General features: G+C 43.4%; 1 protein-coding gene across 2 annotated transcripts in view; it reads right to left on the minus strand.

Moving 5' to 3' along the window:
- The window catches only part of arfgef3 (ARFGEF family member 3), a 99660-nt gene that overhangs the window by 8697 nt on the left and 74365 nt on the right, over positions 1 to 16598 (minus strand). Inside the window, exons 34-40 of one of the 2 annotated variants that reach the window (XM_075481130.1) lie at positions 11387 to 11518; positions 11105 to 11235; positions 7721 to 7939; positions 7462 to 7633; positions 6578 to 6679; positions 2868 to 3250; positions 900 to 1392 (exon numbers count right to left, since the gene is read on the minus strand). In XM_075481130.1, coding sequence (XP_075337245.1) covers positions 900 to 1392; positions 2868 to 3250; positions 6578 to 6679; positions 7462 to 7633; positions 7721 to 7939; positions 11105 to 11235; positions 11387 to 11518 — 1632 coding nt within the window. Of the gene's footprint in view, positions 1 to 899; positions 1393 to 2861; positions 3251 to 6577; positions 6680 to 7461; positions 7634 to 7720; positions 7940 to 11104; positions 11236 to 11386; positions 11519 to 16598 lie in introns of both variants that reach the window. The other variant, XM_075481120.1, reaches the window with a different exon arrangement.

Genomic DNA, 16598 nt, shown 5'->3' on the forward strand with positions numbered 1-16598 from the left:
ACGATACCCTCTGCGTATGTACGAGTACATAATAACCCCAATGCGGAGGGGTTTTTGAAAATTTTTAGGGGGCGCCACTGAGCCATTTTGCTCCACCCACACACGATACCCTTTACATACGTACGAGGTCGTCAGGGTGGACATGTGTGCCAAGTTTCATGACCTTGTGATGATGATAAGGCTTTCAAATCACAAACGCCATCACACGATTTTCACCGCCTGGCCACGCCCACACCGTTCAGAGTTTGAAAAAGTTTCCCCATGACTTTTTCCCGCCATGTCTTCAGAGTAACCTGGCCAAGTTTGAAGTCTGTAGCATTAAATCTGTAGGACGAGTTCGATCATATACAAGGCGTGGAATCGGGCAAAAATGGCACAAAAACGCACCTTCCATCCAAAATGGCCGCCTTCCTGTGGACGTGGGACCATGGCGGCAAGAGACTTTTTTAGCGTCTGGGCATGATGAATGAGTGTACTGAATTTTGTCATCCCACACGAAACTAACCCCAATGCGGGGACCATTTTTAAGTATTATAGGGGGCGCTACAGAGTCAATGAGCGACTGCCAAAAATATAAAGTTTAGATTCTTTCATGTCGTCGACTGGCAGGTGGCGCTCGCAAAATTTTATGAGTTTTCGAGCACCTTTTGCAAAGAATAAGAAGAAGAAAGAACTCCTACAGATACAATAGGACAGTTTCACTGCTTGGTCCCTAAAGATGGTATTTGACTTTTAGGGTTTTGGATTTTTAATCTCTTGGCAAAACAGAATTAATGACATGAAAACATAAATATCCATCATACTCTCACCTTTTTCCCTCACTTTTCTACACTTTGATGGTACCCAGGTTGAGTAAAAACATGGATTTTGTTGCTCTAATCACTCTCTCATGTCCGCACCTGTATCTGAGCCTCGGAGTCTCTCAGGGAGACGCTGTGGGAGCTGATGGTGGATCCTGAACGTGGCCGTTTCTCCTGCCTCAGCACCTCCGGCCCTGCACTGACTGAGTGCCGTAGAGGAACCTGCTGGTCCACCAGCTGCTGGGGCCTCTGGAGGGGCCTCTGCAGCTCCACCGGGGCCCTCCTCTCTGCTCCGTTGCCCCCTCCGTTACCTCCTCCTGCTGCCGCCGCCCGGCCCTGCTCCTTCATGAACAGGTTGACGTGGCTCTGCTGCGGCTGCTGCTGCTGTTTCCTGCGTTTGTACTCCATCATGAACTTGCTGATGGTTTTGTCTGTGGCGATGGTGTACAGCTTGTTGCCGGCGCTCTCCCACCATTCCTTCCTCTTACCCAGCCCGGTGCCGCTGGGAGCCGCTCCCACAGAGCTTCCTGCAATGTTGGAGCCCCGCCTCTCCCCTCCGGTCCTGAAGTGGTGCGGCAGACTGCCCGTGAAGCTGCAACAAACACAACACCCGACTTTACCAGGCATGTAAAACAGGTTTCTAGGACCGCACCTTCGTAATATTGTTAAAATCAGTCATGGAGTTCCTCAGGGTTCTGTGCTTGGACCAATTCTTTTCACTTTATACATGCTTCCATTAGGTAACATTATTAGACAGCATGGCATAAATTCACTGCTATGCTGATGATACTCAGTTGTACTTATCTATAAAACCAGATGATGGTTGGTCAGACTACAAGCATGTCTTGGATGACTCAGAACTGTCTGCTTCTGAATTCAGACAAAACTGAAGTCGTTACCTTTGGACCTGAGCGCTATAGGGAGAAATTGTCTTGCTATATAGTTACTCTAGATGGTATTTCCTTGGCTTCTAGTTCTACAGTGAGGAACCTTGGAGTTATTTTTGACCAGAGTTTATCATTTGACTCGCATATAAAACAGGATTCTAGGACTGCTTTCTTTCATCTTCGTAATATTGTTAAAATCAGGAACATCCTGTCTCAGAGTGATGCAGAAAAAGATATTTTCCTAACAGAGCACTTTGCTCCCAAACTGCAGGTTTACTTGAGGTTCCTAAAGTTTCTAAAAGTAGAATGGGAGGCAGAGCCTTCAGTTATCAGGCCCCTCTCTGTGGAACCAGCTGCCAGTTTGGGAGGCAGAGTCTTCAGTCATCAGGCCCCTCTCTGTGGAACCAGCTGCCAGTTAGGGAGGCAGAGCCTTCAGTTATCAGGCCCCTCTCTTGTGGAACCAGCTGCCAGTAAATGTCCGGGAAGCAGACACCCTTTCCACTTTTAAGACCAGGCTTAAAACTTTCCTTTTTGATAAAGCTTATAGTTAGGGATGGCTCAGGTGATCCTGAAACATCCCATAGTTAAGCTGCTATAGGCTTAGACTGCTGGGGCCTCATCTGTCACACCTTTCCTCACTTTGCTCTCTTTTTCCCCCGTTTAATTTCTCAAATGATATTATGTACATGTGACATTATTGTGGTCATTAACTCGTGTTTCCCTGTTCCAACAGGTATCCTTTGAATGGTGTTACAGTGTTTTTTCCCCTCTTTTCTGTCTTCTCAAACCCCAGCTGGTGGAGGCGGATGGCCACCCTTCCTGGTTTTGGTTCTGCCAGAGGTTTCTTCCTATTATAAGGGAGTCTCTCCACAGTCGCTTCAGGCACGCTCAGTACGAGAGATTGGATGGAGTTCAGGGAGTTTCATCAGGGAGTTTCGGTGCAATCTTTTGGTTTCTTTAGCTAGGAAATTGTTTTTGAATTGGCTCTATATGAATGAATTGGATTATTTTGAAAATAATTATCATTACAATGAATTGAATTCCAATTGGCTTGAATTGGACTTTATTATTTAAGTGCCTTGAGATGACATTTGTCGTATTTGGCGCTACATAATTAAAACTGAATTGAATTGAATCAGGACAACGTGCGCAGAAACTTGGACTGAAGTCGGACCTGAACCTTGGACTTGGCGTGGACGGGTCTCCTGGTGATGCTGCGCTCAGGTCCGCCGCCTGACTCCTGCACCCGCCTTCCTCTGAGGGCGTCCCCCTCGCTGAGAGTCCACCTGCTGACGTGGGAGTGGAAGTCTCAGATGGGAAGAGAGGCAGGAAGAAGACGTGATCTCCTCCTGTCCCTGCCCCCCCCCTCAGCAGCGACGTCTCCTCCAGCGTGCTCTCCAGGTCCCGGTGCATCTGGATGTAGCTGTTGCACAGATCCACGCACACCTTGTAGAGGCGTTTGACCAGCCAGGCCCAGTCGGCGCTGCCCAGCGGCTGCACGCTGAGCGACGGTACGGGAGTTCGCCACTGATGGCGCTTCTCCCGGCCACGAGGAGGGCTGACCTGCCGGAGGAGAGACAGAATCAACTAGATTTTACCTCTCTGTTAGATTATAGGGGTGAAAAGTTCAGGATAACGTCTAAAGAAATGCGCGTGAACACAACCGGGACAGACAGGAGGGGAAATTACTCATCAAATCAAAGAGAAGCAGGGTGACAGATCTAGGGAGACCATTTGTTTGTTTTTTAAATCGATCAAAAGCCCTGACATCACATCCATAAATAACTGCATTCCTCTGTTCATTTAAGACAGAAACATAGGCTTCCAGGAACATTGACACTTCCATATTGGATTTGATCAATCTGTCTTTGTTGACAGGATATGTACCTCAGACTTTTAAGGTTGCTGTAATTAAACCTTTACTTAAAAAACCTACTCTTGATTCAGAAGTGTTGGCTCATTATAGACCTATATCCAATCTCCCTTTTATGTCTAAAGTTCTTGAAAAAATAGTTGCAGCTCAGCTTTGTGATCACTTACACAGAAATAATCTGTTTGAAGAGTTTCAGTCAGGATTCAGAGTGCATCATAGCACAGAAACTGCACTGCTGAAAGTTACCAATGATCTCCTCTTAGCCTCTGATAGCGGACTTGTGTCTGTGCTTGTCCTGTTGGATCTCAGTGCTGCATTTGATACGGTCGATCACAGTATCTTATTACACAGACTTGAACATGTTATTGGGATTAAAGGAACTGCATTAGGCTGGTTTAAGTCATATTTATCTGATAGATTTCAGTTTGTTCTTGTAAATGAAGAATCTTCCTCACACACCAGAGTAAGTCATGGAGTACCCCAGGGTTCTGTGCTTGGACCGATTCTTTTCGCTTTATACATGCTTCCATTAGGTAACATTATTAGACAGCATGGCATAAATTTCCATTGCTATGCTGATGATACTCAGCTGTACTTATCTATAAAACCAGATGAACCCAATAGGTTGGTCAGACTACAAGCATGTCTTAAAGACATAAAGACCTGGATGACTCAAAACTGTCTGCTTCTAAATTCAGACAAAACTGAAGTCGTTATCTTTGGACCTGAGCGTTTCAGGGAGAAATTGTCTAGCTATATAGTTACTCTAGATGGTATTTCCTTGGCTTCTAGTTCTACAGTGAGGAACCTTGGAGTTATTTTTGACCAGAACTTATCATTTGACTCGCATATAAAACAGGTTTCTAGGACTGCCTTCTTTCACCTTCGTAATATTGTTAAAATCAGGAACATCTTGTCTCAGAGTGATGCAGAAAAACTATTCCATGCATTTGTTACTTCAAGATTGGACTACTGTAATTCTTTATTATTGGGCTGTCCCACATATTCTCTGAAAAGCCTTCAGTTGATCCAAAATGCTGCAGCCAGAGTTTTGATGAGAACTAACAGGAGAGATCATATTTCTCCAGTTTTAGCTTCTCTTCATTGGCTCCCTGTTAAATTCAGAATAGAATTTAAGATTCTTCTCCTTACATATAAAGCTCTTAATGACCGAGCTCCATCATATCTTAAAGATCTCATTGTAAGATATTTTCCTAACAGAGCACTTCGTTCCCAAACTGCAGGTTTACTTGAGGTTCCCAGAGTTTCTAAAAGTAGAATGGGAGGCAGAGCCTTCAGTTATCAGGCCCCTCTATTGTGGAATAAGCTGCCAGTAAATGTCCGGGAAGCAGACACCCTTTCCACTTTTAAGACCAGGCTTAAAACTTTCCTTTTTTATAAAGCTTATAGTTAGGTCTGTTGAATCTGATAGTGTATCTGCTAGTGTGTCTTGTTCTGCCTCCACCTCTGGCACCCTCTATACTTTCATTACCCCCTACCCGAACCAGGGTTTGAATCCCATTCCCGCTTATCTTACCTCTTTTATTTCTCCCCCTACCCGAACCAGGGTTTGCATCCCCACCCCGCTGTGACTGGTGTGCAGTTGGTGAGAGGCTGAGGTAGCTTGTGGCTGTAAAAATATGGTTGTTGTGGTGTGAGGAGCAGATCTATATAGGGAGTATAGGGAATTACTCACTGAGTCTGGTCCTTTATTTTATTATTTATTTTTTCGTTAGCACAAGTTTCTTGTGTTTACCTTGAATAGGGATGGCTCAGGTAATCCTGAAACATCCCATAGTTAAGCTGCTATAGGCCTAGACTGCTGGGGGGCCTCATCTGTCACACCTTTCCTCACTTTACTCTCTTTATGTATATATGATATTATTGTGGTCATTAACTCGTGTTTTCCTGTTCCAACAGATATCCTTTGAATGGTGTTACAGTGCCGCCGCCGCCTCTGCGCCCCCCCCCCCCTTTCTGTCTTCTCAAACCCCAGCTGGTCGAGGCGGATGGCCACCCTTCCTGAGTCTGGTTCTGCCAGAGGTTTCTTCCTGTTAAAAGGGAGTCGTTTCTCTCCACAGTCGCCTCAGGCACGCTCAGGCCGGGAGATTGGACCGAAAAACAAAAAGTTTTTAGTGCAATCTGTTGGTTTTCTTAGCTAGGAAATTGTTTTTGAATTGGCTCTATATGAACGAATTGGATTATTTTATGAATTATGATTATTATTAATTAATTGAATTCCAATTGGCTTGAATTGGACTTACTATCTAAGTGCCTTGAGATGACATTTGTTGTATTTGGCGCTATATAAATAAAAATGAATTGAATTGAATTGAATAGGCTGTGTTCGAAACTGCATACTACTCCGACTAACTTTCTGAGTTAGTATGCGAGAAGTTCCCGGATGCATACTAGATTCTCCGAAATGTTGTAGTTGAGGTTACTACTCATACTCAAACTACCCAAGATGCAACGTAACGTGATGTCGCCGATCGTCATTTCATGTCAAAATGGCAGTTTCAAGCTAGCTACAACGAGGGTAGGTTCACTTCCTGTTTTCAAAACAAAAGCACCAATTGTATCGTAATGGCTTTCCCTATGATAAAAGGCAACGGGTATTTTATTTTGTGAAAATAACCGGAAGTGCGTTGCTCACTGCGGCTATCAAAATTGTAAATAGCCGGTATTTTGTCAGGTTTTCAACACGTTGGGGATCTAAACGACTACTTTCTCGCCTGAAAAAGTTTCAAATGTTGCTAAAGTTTACAGAGTTTAGAGCTTAAGTGAAATCAACTTCAGGCCGGCTGATTTCGGCTCGGGCAGGAGCGAAATGCATTATGGGTAAATGCTCTGCACACTGTCTGATCGATGAGTATGCAGTATGGAAGTATGTAGTATGCGGTTTCGAACACAGCCCTGGATTATTTTTTAGCAGCTTTTAGCTGATATTTCCTGTTTTGAAGATTTTAAGATGGAAAAAAAAAATGTGATTTCACAGGATATTCTATCTGTGTCACCTGGGCCGTTTCTTCAAAGATGTCTTCGTCCTCTGAGGAGGCCGAGCCAGGGTGGGAGGAGTCAGAGCTCCCTTCCTCTTCCTCAAACAGGATCCTCTTCACCTGAGCACCACGAAGGGTTGAAACGTGAAACAGAGCTTTCAGCACAAAGACTTGTTAGGCGACATTAAGATGTTAATGTGATCACCAGGAAAAAGTCAGACTGCCTGCCTGCTGACAGCCGCGCCTGTTACGGTGTTTGCTGCTCGGAAGCAGGGGACTGCTCGGTCTGCACTTCGGTCTGCACGGTCTACACAGCAGGCAGTGATACGAAGGGAGAGAAAATAGGGCCAAGCGATTGTGAGGTCTGACTTTTTCCTGGAGAACGATTTTGTGATGCAAATGTCTTACTCTTTTGAACGCATATTGTTTTGAGAAGCAAAACGCTTTATTTTTTAAGCCCCAGCCAACTAGCCGGACTACCTTCATCAACACCAAAACGAGGCTGAAACTCGGCTCACAGGACGCAGCAAGGGGGTAAGAAAATGTTCATAAATGATATTGCTACTATGGGATGTCATACAGCTTCATGTCAAAAGAAGCGAACTATCCCTTTAATGCTTGTAAGTGCCACAGCATTGTCAGTGGGCATTTTTAGGTTTTTTTCAGCACCGTTTTCTGTATGCGTTCAGGGACCAGTGCCCGTCTCGTCATCCCTATGCTGTCATATGTGCTTTACGTTCCGGCACCTTGTGATTTACAAATTGAAAACACTGCATGTAACCTTTTCTAAGCGATTTCTACTCGAGGCTCCAGGATTAGGAAAGCTCATGCTGAAACGTTCTTTCAGTAGAGCCACATCACTTTAAACGAACATCACAGACGTTTTGTTGATGGGTTCCCACCTGCTGTGCGGTCATGCTCTCAGCCTGGCTTAGCGTTGCACACAACAAGGCCTGGAAGTACAGGTTGAAGCTCATGGCTGACTGACGGTAAAGATTTGCCGCTCCACAAACGCCCGACACCTTCATCAGCAGGTATTTCAGACCAGGCCGAGTGTCGAAGTCCCGCGCCGTCCTACACAGATGAACGCAGATGAAAACTGGTGATTACTGAAAAGCAGCCCGAGCATAGATCCAAACAGCGCCTCCTTGTTGCAGCCACCTGTAAGAGTCCAGCAGCAGATCCAGAATTATGGCCAAATTGGTCATAGATATGTAGCGCAGGAAGCTGGCTGCGGCTCTGCTGGGGTCGGAGGTCACCGGCGTGACCTTCTCGTTGCCTTCAGGCTGCTTGACGAACTCCTCCAGCAGAATGTCGTAGAGGTTCTGGAGCAGAACCTGGTGGGACAGCAGGCTCACCACGATGGTCCGGAACGGGATCCTGAACAGTGGTCAGACGACATTCATTCAGTATGAAGAGTCAGAAACAGCCTTCGGTGTCAGTGAAAAACATCTAGAATTCATCATGTTAAACAAATAAAGCAGTTAGTAACAACAAAACCTTATTGTTGTCGATTTCTTGCTCCAAAAATGAGCAAAAAAACTCAAAACTGTGGCTCTGGATCCTTAAATTTTAACTAATACGACTTTCATCTGGAGCTGATAATCATTGTGTAGATTCCAGGACTCCAAACATTTGGCCACACAACTAATTTATCACGCTATGTGTTTAATATCTGGTGGAGGAAGAAGTGAGATTACGACATCATACAGATGGATGCTGCATATGAACATCTGTCATAAAAAAACAGCCTTACCCAATTTTCCTGTCACACAGCAGCAGAAAGACAAGCAGAGAGTTAATGGCAGGTATAATCTGTTCCTGGAATGACTGTCACTGCCTTGAAGTCTTTTGTACAGTCTTACAAATGTGAAACATTTATTGAACTAAGAAATATTAACTGTTCACACCTTAAAAAAAGATACCGTGACTCAGCTTAAACCAGAGATGGGGACTCAAGTCACTGTGACTTGGACTCGAGTCGACTCGAGTCGCTGTTTTGATGACTTGTGACTTGACTTGACAAAAAACAAAAGACTTGAGACTCGACTCGGACTTGGAAGTTAAAGACTCGGCACTTGACTTGACTTGAGACACGATGACTTGAATGACTTGAGTGTTAAGCATCTAGCATAACTTCGAACTTTGTTCGTCATTTGAAGATCCATTCTGACCAGTAAGTGTTTGTCAAATCAAATCAAATCAAATCAAATTTATTTATATAGCACATTTCATGTACAAACAGTTCAAAGTGCTTCACATAAAATAAAAGCATTGCAGCAAGGAGTGGAAGAAGCATTTAAAATACATAAAAGAATATAAAGAGAAACAAATAAAATAATTTAAATGAGTAAAAACAAGCAACAGTCCAGATAAATTCAAAGATATCGTGCAGATTTCATGCATAGACGCATGAGAAAAGAAATGCTTTTAACCTGGATTTAAAAATGTCTCCATTTGGTGAAAGTTTAATCTCCACTGGCAGTTTGTTCCACTTGTTTGCAGCAGAACAGCTAAATGCTGCTTCTCCATGTTTAGTCTGGACTCTGGACTGGACCAGCTGACCTGAGTCCTTGGATCTAAGAGCTCTGCTGGCTTTATATTCTCTGAACAGATCACAGATGTAAACCATCAGCAGGCTTTTAAAATCTATTCTATGACTGACTGGAAGCCAGAGTAAAGATTTTAAAGCTGCTGTGATGTGTTCAGATCTCTTAGTCCGGGTTAAAACTCCAGCAGCAGCGTTCTGGATGAGCTGCAAATGTTTAATGCTCTTTTTGGGAAGTCCAGTTAAAAGAGCATTACAGTGATGGAGTCTACTGGAGATGAATGCATGGATGAGTTTCTCCTGGTCTGTTTGGGAGAGGAAACCTTTAATTCTGTTGATGTTTCTGAGGTGGTAAAAAGCTAACCTGGTTCTCACGCAGATGGATGTTTCTCATCCATCTGGAATTTTGTCGGTTGCCTAGCTGTTCTCTGCTGTGAGTAGGCGGGGATTGTATTCAAAAACCTCTCGAACCTGATTGGAGAATTCAATGTGTGTGTCACGTACTACTTCGACCAATCATATCGAAAGCGGACGTGACGCGTTGGAGCGCGACCAGTCTTTCAGTCTGTGGTGGAAAATAAACAAAACACAACAGCAGCGAGCAAAGCAGGAGCTAGCAGCAGCTAATCGTCCGGCAATGGCTGTGTTTGACTGTGTTCGTTGTCGCGCCGGATGCTACGTCATACCTGTTAACACCCCGCCCCACGATTATGATTGGCCCGGTTATGGGGTAACCGAAGACTTCGGGCTCAACAAGGCGAGCCCAGACCCTAGTGCGAGCTCACGAAGTGTAACGAAGATGCACGAAGCACGAAGGGTCTGCGTGAGAGCCAGGCTAGTAAAAAGCTGCCTTGGTGACCGCTTTGATGTGGCTGCTGAAAGTCAGATCTGAGTCTATCAACACTCCGAGGTTACCAACTCGGTCAGTGATTGTAAGAGCCCAAGTCTCAAGATATTTACCAACGCTGACCCTCTTCGCTCAAATGAGCTAATATTATCCTGTTAGCCTAGTCTGTAGTTAGCTAATGTTAGCTTGATATGATACGGGGTGGACAGGTTGGACACATTGGCCAATGATGTTTACTGACAGTTACTTATATCTTGTCTTTTCACTTTATTAAGATCAGATTCTGCGGGTAAAATTGCAATAATAAGATGACTTGACTTGACCAAGAAAAAAAATACTTGGGACTTGAAAGCTAAGACTTGAGACTTGCACATGTGTGACTTGGTCCCATCTCTGGCTTAAACCAAAAGGAGAACATTCATGTGATCAGAGACGAGTTTAGTCAGGAGCAGAGCAGTTTTAGTTAAGTAACTCAGTGGGGTCACATGGCACTGAAAGGATCGGATTATTGGCTAAATTATAATCAGACTGAGTTATTAAGTTCATGTAGACACCTTAATCTGACTAAGAATTGGATCGGATCGGATTAAGACCCCGAGATAACTGGGTTGAAAGTCACTCTAAACCTGCTTGTAGACGCTGAAGCACGTGGTGAATTAGACTTTGCGTTCTGCGCATGCTCCAGATGTTTTCCCGGGGTCGTGACCCGGAAGTCAAAGGAGACGATATTACTGTTGTTGTCGCCGTCAGAAAGAAACAAACAACGCGATGGAGAATGCTCCGTTGGGCATCGAGTTTGTGCAACAAGCAGCTCATCACAGACCAAATGTAGAGGGACGTAGCTTCATCTTGCTCTGCGTTCTCCATCTTTCTCCAATGCCTGAGTTTGTTGTTGTTGTTGGTGGTGAAGAGGTCAACAGGAAGTGGCTCTATTAGCAATAGTTGGAATGGGTACAGCGCCACCTATCATACCGGGGTATGACACGCTTTGTGCCTCTGATCCCATTCATTCACCGCCATATATCCAAGGAGAATTACCCTTACTCAGCTCAGTCTTATTGTATTTTAGCCAATAATCTGATCCTTTCAGTGCCATGTGACCCCACTGATTGTTATCACTCGGACACCAAAGAGTGTGTTTACTGTCCACCTTTTCTGTGTGTGTCCGTTGGACTGCTGGTCGGACGGCATTTCGATGATGAGCACGCAGGACTGAGCGTGTTCAAAGCCATCCTTGTTGTTGGGCGTCTTTGGAGAGCATTGGGTGTCCAACATGAAGACCTGGGACCAAAAGAGGACACGTTACTGTGTTATTACTGTGTAATAACATTCGATCTTAGTTGACCACAGCTTGATCACGTAGGCCCGACTTCTTCTTCTCTCCAGGCAGCTTAAAAGTAGGTGAAGTTGTGTCAGAAACTCTCGGACTGACCTGCTGAGCCATAGCTTTGATCCTCCAGTATTCTGCTTCGGCCGATGGCGAGTGAGATGGCGCCGCCACCTTCACCTCACAGGCATCTCCGGAGAAGCTGTCCGAACCACTATGGAAGCATGCGAGAAGATTCTACAAAAAGAGTTTCAACAAAACAGATGCCGATGATCAGGGATAACCTTTTATTTCCAAACATAATAACACACAAGTATACCCACTGGGACTCAAAACTCCTGCCCCAAGCCATACAGAACAAGACATAACAGCAAACAACAACAAAGATAAGTAAATAAAAATAACTAAAGGAGGAAAAAAAGGAGTTAAATACACCATAAAATAATAATACAAATAGTACAAAAGTAAGTAATAGAAGATGGGAATAAGTACTACACATAAATTAGAAAGTGGTCATTCAACAGCACACAGTTAACATTTGGACTGCAGACTGCTACTTATGGGTCATCCCCGGGAGTTTCCACCAAACCAGACAAGTCTTTGACTGTGTTCGAAACCGCATACTTCTCCTACTTCTCCTACTAACTTTTTGAGTTAGTCTGCGAGTTTGAGTAAGCGAGAAGTTCCCGGATGCATACTAGATTCTCCGAAATGTTGGGTATGCATCATGAGGTTACTACTCATACTCAAACTACCCAAGATGCAACGTAACGTGACGTCGCCGATCGTCATTTCATGTCAAAATGGCAGTTTCAAGCTAGCTACAACGAGGGTAGGTTCACTTCCTGTTTTCAAAACAAAAGCACCAATTGTATCGTAATGGCTTTCCCTATAAAAAGGCAACGGGTATTTTATTTTGTGAAAATAACCGGAAGTGTGTTGCTCACTGCGGCTAGTTTTAGTAGCGCCGAATTTGTCAGAACAAAATTGTAAATAGCCGGTATTTTGTCAGGTTTTCAACACGTTGGGGATCTAAACGACTACTTTCTCGCCTGAAAATGTTTCAAATGTTACTAAAGTTTACAGAGTTTAGAGCTTAAGTGAAATCAGCTTCAGGCCGGCTGATTTCGGCTCGGGTAGGAGCGAAATGCATTGTGGGTAAACGCTCTGCATACTGTCTGATCGATGAGTATGTACTATGGAAGTATGCAGTATGTATTATGCGGTTTTGAACACAGCCTTTATTTGCAAGAAAGTTTCTAAGGGGGCCCCAGATGCTATCAAACATGGGTTGCCTCCCCCTGAATGCGTACGGTGTTGTAGAGTCGTTGTTAACTCTGAAAGCCATTTACTTATCCTTGGTCTATCCACCTCTTTCCGAGCCATTGCAATGACTCCTTTGGCCAACAGCAGGCCGACGTCTAAAAATAAGCGATGTTTCTTTCTTATGATACAGTTGGAGCTCAGCAGCGTCTCAACTTCCTGAGAAGGCTGAAGAGAGCCCACCTCCCTCCCACCATTCTCACCACCTTCTACAGAGGGACCATAGAGAGCCTCCTGGGTAGCTGCATCACCGCCTGGTTCGGTAACTGCACCCAACTGGACCGCAAAAACCTTCAGCGTGTGGTGAGGACGGCTGAAAAGATCATTGGAGCCACTTTCCCCTCCGTCTCAGACATCTACACCACACGCTGCATCCGCAAGTCAACCAGGATTCTTAAACCCTTCACATAGACTTTTCTCACCCCTCCCATCTGGCAGAAGGTACCGCAGCATACGGTCTGTCACCACCAGACTACAAAACAGCTTCTTCCCCCAGGCCATACGACTCCTCAACGCTCAGAGACTGATCTGATCACCTCTGTTGTCCCAGCTGTTCTTTATTGTTGCACTGAAAAACTTCTCGAGAAACGTTATTTCATTGCACTGTATACTGTGTTTATGGCTGGAATGACAATAAACCCTCTTGAAATCTTGAATCTAGTTGGATAGATACCCAGTGAAAAAAGTTTTGGTTCTAAACGTAACTGTATCTCTAATATTTCCTCAATACACGGTTTCACTTCTTCCCAGAATTTATATCATTTTTAAAATGAAAGCGGGTAAAAATAGATTACGACAGGATTTTTACGACCCTGTCAGTCTAAATGACGGACAACCAAAAGGTCTAACGCAACTTCTGCCCAAGAGGAAGCAAAACGCCATGACATGTTGTCTCATGTTTGCAAGGCAGCAGCTGACAATGTGTAAAGGTGTAAAACACAGGGTTCTGCTGCTCTGCCGTCACACACTGGCAAACATTTTGAAGGTGAACATAAACGTGTTGGTTTATGAGATAAATGTGCAAAATAACTAGAGCAGAATTGTTTAGATGTTTAGAGGAGTCTTAAAGGGATAGTTGAAGCACGAAGCTGTATGATATCCCATATTAGCAATATGGCAGCCGCGCCTGTTACGATGTTTCCTGCTCGAAAGCAGGGGACTGCTCGGTCGGCACTTCGGTCTGCACGGTCTACACAGCAGGCAGTGATACGAAGGGAGAGAAAATAGGGCCAAGAGATTGTGAGGTCTGACTTTTTCCTGAAGAACGATTTTGTGACGCAAATGTATTACTCTTTTGAACGCATATTGTTTTAAGAAGCAAAACGCTTTATTTTTTTAAACCCCAGCCAACTAGCCGGACTACCTTCGTCAACACCAAAACTCGGCTGGAACTCGGCTCACAGGACGCAGCAGGGGGAAAGAAAATGTTCATAAATGATGTTGCTGATATGGGATGTCATACAGCTTCATGTCAAAAGAGGCGAACTATCCCTTTAAGTGGTGAATTTAAGGTAACTACTGCATGTGTGGTGGACTGATGAATATCTACGTTTCCAATGATATAATCCAAGCATTATAAAGTATGGTGGTTCTCTTGCATCACATGTGACCTCAATGTGTGGGGTGACGAACAAAAGCAGCTTTTCCATAAACCCAGTCAAATGTCACATGTTGGTGCATTTAAAAGCATAAGCTACATGTTAGGGATTTAGGCTGCATGTGAAGGACCTGCAGGGACCTGCGCACCTTTTTACAAATATGTTTCCTGTCCACGTGTAAACACTTTCATTATTTCAGCGCCTGTCAACACTTTGTTAGAAGGACATCTATTATGCAGTTAAAAATTTAACACATAAACACACAAAAAAAAGGAGGAGATTTTAAAAGTTTTATGGTGTAGATGTGGAACACATGAATCTATAACTCCAGCATCTGGCTGATCTACCAGTTCTGGTAAACAACCTACTCAATAAGTATCAATACTTATTTAGATTCCCTCCTTCTTAAAACCCAGAAATGATAGATTAATTACATCCGCTCTATTTAAAACTTAAATTTTCAATGTTACTAATACTAAATACTAATAACAAGTCTCACATAAAGCACAAAACGATGCCAAGTACCAAAAAAGTTCTGTGCAAAAGTAAATAAAACCACCCACATTTATTATTACCCAGTTATTTTCTTCCAAGCAGCCAGATTTTCTTGTACTCTTTTAAAGTGTTCTTGAGCAATAGTTCTTCAGGCTTTCTGAAGCTCTTTCAGAGTTTTTCTTGGACACTTTTCACTTGGTTTCAGTCTGGTCCTTGTACCTGATCATTTTCAGTGGAATGTGTTTTTTCTTTATTAAACCACTTAACTCTGAGCTATGAACCATTCAGGCAGGAAAAAGGCTCCTAACTCAAGGGATGAACCAGTGTTGTGTCCACACAGAACAGACAACTTAGCAAAGAAGCCATTTTAAACTGGATCTTTGGGCACTTTGTTCCCAGCAGCCTGTCACAGAGACACATCATTTGTTCCCATTTCTTTAGCTGCATCTGTGAAAAACAGCAAAGATAACACAGTCTGACAGACAGAAAACAGGATTTCTGCAGCAACAAGGTGATTCCCAAAGAGCTGTCAGCTGAAAACTTGGCATATCTCAGCATGCTGTGCAGTGTGTCCTTAAAACATTTGAGGAAACTGGACAAGTGGAGGACAAAAGAAGAAGTGTCAGGCCTAAAGAACTATCTACAGCAGATGAACAGGATCTGAAAGTGATGTCCTTAAGAAAGAGGAAAAAATCCAGCAAAGACCTGACACAGGAGCTGAGAGATGCATCTGGACCTTCAGCTGATCCATCTGCTGTTGGCCCAAGCCTCATCAGAACTGGGCTCCATGGAAGGGTGGCTGTCAAGAAGCCGTTCTTAAGGAAGGGAAACAGGGAGAAAAGGCTGAGCTGTGCCAAAGGACACAAGAAGTGGACTGAAAATCAGTGGCAGCAGGTCTGATGGAGGGATGAATCCTCCCCAGAGCCCGGAGCTCAACATTATTTTAATGGAGAAATATAAAGAAATGAGGGCTGGATGAAGACCTTTGGACAAACTGTATGAACTAGATGAATAAAAGCTAAAGAATGTTAAATAATTTTTACTCAGAGGTTGTGTTTCATATAGCTTTGCTGACATGAAATTAGGTTAAACATGTACAACAACAACCAGGTAACAGTGATTAGACTTCTTATCCGATCTGTTCACTTACCAGAAATAAAACAACCTCCTGACCTCTACCTCTGCTTCATAAAACCATGTGCTCGGTCTACCTGTTTTGAAGCTGCTTAGAACTGAACAAAATCCGTTTTTGTCTTATATTCTGTATTAATTTCCGTTAGTGTTTGCACCCGTTTCCCATTTCCTGGAGATTTATAAGGAAATGCATTGTGGCTTCAGACTTATGCACATAAGTATTAGCAGATAAACATAATTAACGTATTAAAGTAATAGTTCTGGTTAGGTCTGTAAACAGCTGTTAAAGCTGCTGATTCCAGAGCAGGTTTAAACTACTTTATGGACAGTTTTATACACTGAATGTGCTGATTATTGGGAAAACAAATATGAAAAGTTTGTAGAGATTTTGGACATCATGAGGACAGAACTTGGACTGAAATATCACCTTTAGTTGAAGCTGTTAACAGGTAACAGCAACTAGTACCTAAACATGTCAAGTAAATATACGTGTCGGCTGTAGACATTTTTAAATCCAGGTTAAAAGCATTTATTTTCTGCATGAAATCTGCACGATATCTTTGAACTTATCTGGACTGTTGCTTGTTTTTAAATTAATTTTAATTATTTTATTTGTTTCTCTTTATATTCTTTTATTTTTAATGCTTCTTCCACTCCCTACTGCAATGCTTTTATTTATGTGAAGCACTTTGAACTGTTTTGTACAGGAAATGTGCTACAAATAAATTTGACTTTGATTTTGATTTGAATATTACCTTAAATAATAT

The sequence above is a fragment of the Odontesthes bonariensis genome, chromosome 2 (genome assembly GCF_027942865.1).
Source record: "Odontesthes bonariensis isolate fOdoBon6 chromosome 2, fOdoBon6.hap1, whole genome shotgun sequence".
Classification (NCBI taxonomy): domain Eukaryota; kingdom Metazoa; phylum Chordata; class Actinopteri; order Atheriniformes; family Atherinopsidae; genus Odontesthes; species Odontesthes bonariensis.